Source organism: Neodiprion pinetum, chromosome 2 (genome assembly GCF_021155775.2).
Source record: "Neodiprion pinetum isolate iyNeoPine1 chromosome 2, iyNeoPine1.2, whole genome shotgun sequence".
Classification (NCBI taxonomy): domain Eukaryota; kingdom Metazoa; phylum Arthropoda; class Insecta; order Hymenoptera; family Diprionidae; genus Neodiprion; species Neodiprion pinetum.
Genome location: NC_060233.1, coordinates 19,258,616 through 19,263,159, shown reverse-complemented (window position 1 = coordinate 19,263,159; position 4,544 = coordinate 19,258,616). Strand labels below are relative to the sequence as shown.

Below are 4,544 nucleotides of genomic sequence, written 5' to 3'. Positions count from 1 at the left end.
CTGATTCACAGTACGGCGACAAGGATGGCCGAGGCAGCGGCCATCCAGAAAAACATGAATATGTCCGTGAAATGAGGCATAAAGACCATCCTCGAGGCTGCCGACGTTGCGCTCAACAGGCGCGCTAAAGCAGCCACGAAGGACCACAAGACGGAAAACGAGACGACGGAGACGGACGTTGAGACTGAACAACGGACACAAAACACTTCGCGGACGAAACGGAAACGGGAAGCGACTGGAACCACTCCGGAATCCTCTCAGAAGAGGGCAACGGTTGCGGAACCGGTCGCTGACTGGCAGACAGTGACGAGGACAAGAAAGGAAAACAAGAAACGAAAAACGCGGACGGACGGGACGAACGCGACAACGGACACGACGGCCGGGGCTGAGGGGCACAGAGCGGCTCCCAAACATTGGGAGACGGCGGTGCTCGTGAAACCCGGGAACGACACGACGTACTCCGACATCGTGAGGAAGATACGGACCACGGTCGACCCTGCGAACAGTCACGTTAAAGTGACGAATCTCAGGAAGACGAAGAATGGTCTGTGTCTTCTGAAGATAAAGAGAGACGCCAACGGACGAGTCGACTTCCGACGCGTCCTGCAGGACGCGGTCGGCGACGCAGGCAACGTCAGGACCGGGACCTCCAGGGTTCAACTGGAGATCATGAATCTTGACTGTGTCACGACCACAAACGACGTGATACAGGCACTGCGACGAGAGACGGGACGAGACGCGGAATTTGGGGTCCACATCTTCGGCCCGAACCAGGCGGAGCAGTTTATGGCCGTATGCGACCTAGAGTCGCAGGAAGCCAGAGCGCTGCTCGGCCGGGGACGGATCGGGATTGGATGGGTGGGGTGCCGCGTCCGACCACGACTGACGGTGACGAAATGCCACAAGTGCCTGGGATACGGGCACACTAAGGCGAAATGTGAAAATACAGACCGGACGAAGTGCTGCAGGAAATGTGGCGAGACAGGACATTACGCCACGGACTGTAAGAACAGACCGGCCTGCCCACTGTGCGCCGAGGCGGGACACGGCGATGCGGCGCATATCGCGGGCTCCGGGAGGTGCGCGGTGTACCGGGTTGCGCTGGAAGAGTGCAAGAAGCAGGCCGGAAGACGGACAGGATAGTTCAGGGCAACCTGAACCGCAGTAGGACAGCAGACATGCTACTACCACAGATAGCAGGCAAACACGACGCCGACATTCTGATCCTGTGCGAGCCGTACAGGATGCGACAAACGCAGGATTGGATCTCGAATGAGACCAAGACAGCGGCTATCTGGGTGAGGGGCGCTGCCCGAGCCCGGATAACCGCTCGTGGCGTCGGGGACGACTACGTCTGGGCTAGGGTGGGTGCTGTCACTTACGTCAGCGTCTACCTGACCCCAAACTGCGCCGCGGCGGAGTTCCGGGCTAAGGTTGCGCTCCTCGAGGACGGACTCAGGGTCCTGCCCGGGGACCTCGTGGTCGCGGGGGACCTCAACGCGAGGGCGGTCGAATGGGGCATGACGGCAACGAACAGACGCGGACGGCTGCTGCTGGAGATAGCCGCTAGGCTGGACCTAGTGGTGGCAAACACAGGAGACGTACCAACGTACAGACGGCCGGGATTTGGAGACTCCATCCCGGACGTAACGATGACGACGGACAGAACTCTGCCACGGATAGGGCGGTGGCGGGTGCTCAAGGGCTACACGGCCAGCGATCATCAGTACATCGCCTTCGAAGTGGCATGAGAGATAAGGACGACACGAACGAGGACCCAGCACCCCCCGCGGTGGAACGTAGACAAACTCGACGTACTGAAGTTCTCGGCGGAGCTGGCGGCAGCGCCGGCCCCAATTACCGACGTCCCCCCAGAGCTGACTGGCCGGCAAAGGGCGGAAAGACTAGCAGACGAGACGGCCAAACTGACGACGCGGCTGTGCGACAGCACAATGCCTAAACGACAGTACGGACGTAACAGACCACCACAATACTGGTGGACGAACGAGATAGCCGAGCTGCGGAAGAGTTGCCTGGCAAAACGACGCCGGGTTACGAGGGCTGGAGGGAGATCCGAGAGGGAAACCCTTCAGGCCGAGTACAAGACTGAACGGAAACGACTGACGTACGCCATCAGAGTCAGCAACACGCGATGCTGGAAGAAGCTCTGCGAGGAGGTGGATCGCGACCCCTGGGGTGCCGGTTACAAGATTGTGACCGGTAGGCTGGGGGCCCGGATCCCGCCAGAACTCAAGGATGCTGAAACCGCACGACGGATCGTCGACGGACTGTTTCCGACGCACCCGACGCGTACGGACGCGACAAACGACAACGAGACGGCGGCGCCCCCCGTCTTCACCGCCGAGAAGCTCGTCGGAGCGACCAAAGCAATGAAGAGGGGTAAGGCGCCGGGACCAGACGGGGTACCGGCGGTGGTTCTTCGGCTGATGGCGAGCCTGAGGCCAGAGATACTTCTCGACCTTTACAACACGTGCCTTACGACAGGGACATTCAGCGACCGGTGGAAGGTGGCGAGGTTGGTCCTTATCCCAAAGGGTAAGGGTGACCCCAGCAAGCCGTCGGCCTACCGGCCGCTGAGCTTACTGGACACGACAGGGAAACTGTACGAACAGCTTCTGCGACCACGACTTACGGACGCGATACAGGACGGCGGAGGCCTCTCGGACCAGCAGTTCGGCTTCCGGAGGGGTCGATCAACGATTGGAGCGATCCAAGAGGTGGTTGACTCCTTCCGGTCGACAGACAGACATTGCCACGCTGCGCGACCCGTCGCGCTGCTGGTGACACTTGACGTTAAGAACGCCTTCAACTCGGCCAGGTGGGTGGATATCCTAGGGTCGCTGAGAGGCGACTTCGGGGTCCCGCCTCACTTGCTCCTGGTTGTTGAAGACTACCTTCGGAACAGACGACTTACGTACGAAACGATCGAAGGTCAAGTGACGCGACAGATCACCGCGGGGGTCGCTCAAGGTTCCATACTAGGACCTGACTTCTGGAATGGATTGTATGACAGCCTGCTCAGACTGGAGCTCCCACTCGGCGTTCACCTGGTCGCTTACGCTGACGACTTGACGGCAGTCATAGTCGAGCGAACCCCAGATCTGGCACAATACGCACTGAATCAGACAATGAGACGAGTCGGACGGTGGATGACTGACCTCGGACTGTAACTCGCGATGGAAAAGACAGAACTGATGCTCCTCACTAGGAGACGAATACCGACCACATTACGTATGACGGTCGGGACGGACGAGATCGAGACTAGAGGGGAAGTCAAGTACCTGGGGGTGACCCTGGATACAAAGGTGACCTTCTGGCCTCACATACGACGAACGGCTCAGAAGGCGGCGGATAGCATAGCATCCCTCAGCCGCCTGATGGCAAACACAAACGGACCGAGACCAGGGAAACGGAGACTTTTGATGTCGACGGTGAACTCGATCTTCCTCTACGGTGCGGGGATCTGGGCAGTCTCCCTGAAGACTGAGAAGTACTGTCACGCAATGACGACGGTACAGAGACGAAGCGCGTTGAGGATCGCTTGTTCCTATCGGACGGTCTCAGCACAGGCTGTTCTGGTAGTGGCAGGCGTAATTCCCATAGACCTTCTCGCGTTCAAGTGCAAGAGTCTATACGGAAGAGACGCGGACGTGACCCGACGGAACGCGGCAACGACGGAAAGAGACGCGACGATACAGACGTGGCAGGAACGGTGGACGGAAGAAACAACGGGAAACTGTACGAGACCACTTATTAAGGACCTGAGACCGTGGATCCAGAGGGGGTTCGGGGATGTGAATTTTTACGTCACCCAGCTTCTGACGGGCCACGGTTATTTCAGACGGTACTTACACAACTTGAACCGAGTACGGACGCCCAACTGTATGTACTGCGGACACGAACGAGACGACGCGGAACACACGTTCTTCGAATGTGACCGCTGGACAGAACTAAGACATAGACTGGAGACGGTCGTGGGAGGCATCACTCCCGACAACATTGTCGGGGTGATGCTCCACAGTACAGAAAGGTGGCAACTTGTTGCCACCTACACAGAGACAGTCCTACGACGTAAGAACGCGGACGGCTGCCTGACGTAACGCAACTGACGAACTGCCTGCACAGGACGGACGGACGGACAGACTGACGAGACACACACCGACAGAGCTCCCAGCTAGAAGTATTATCACCATAGTCTCTTGCTGAGAGCGTTGCACAGGAGGTGGCGGTTTAGTGGGTAGGCCACCCTGGAGTCCCACATCCGTGCTAGCCCGTATGACTGGCGCGAATCCGTAACTTGGATTCCGCAACTCCTCGGGAAAAATTACAATAATAATAATAATGATGATAATAATAATAATAACAATAATTATCGGCAATTTTTCTATACAATTATTGAACGCTTTGTTTTTTGAAAAACTTTTTTTCGTTCTCAGAAAACTTTTTTTCGTTTTCCGAAAACTTTTTTCCATTTTCTTGTTACGGGGTAGAATGCGTAGGCTCTCATGAGCGGTAATCGGAGC

General features: G+C 57.4%; 1 protein-coding gene across 1 annotated transcript; it reads left to right on the top strand.

Moving 5' to 3' along the window:
* The first annotated feature begins 1,178 nt into the window (after positions 1 to 1,178).
* LOC124212221 (uncharacterized) lies at positions 1,179 to 1,751 on the top strand. The gene has a single exon (XM_046612098.1). The coding sequence runs from the start codon at positions 1,179 to 1,181 to the stop codon at positions 1,749 to 1,751; it is 573 nt and encodes a 190-aa protein (XP_046468054.1).
* The last annotated feature ends 2,793 nt before the right edge of the window (positions 1,752 to 4,544 follow it).

Excerpts from the sequence above, each read along its gene's own strand:
- LOC124212221 (XM_046612098.1), top strand. The coding sequence starts at position 1,179 with ATGCTACTACCACAGATAGCAGGCAAACACGACGCCGACATTCTGATC.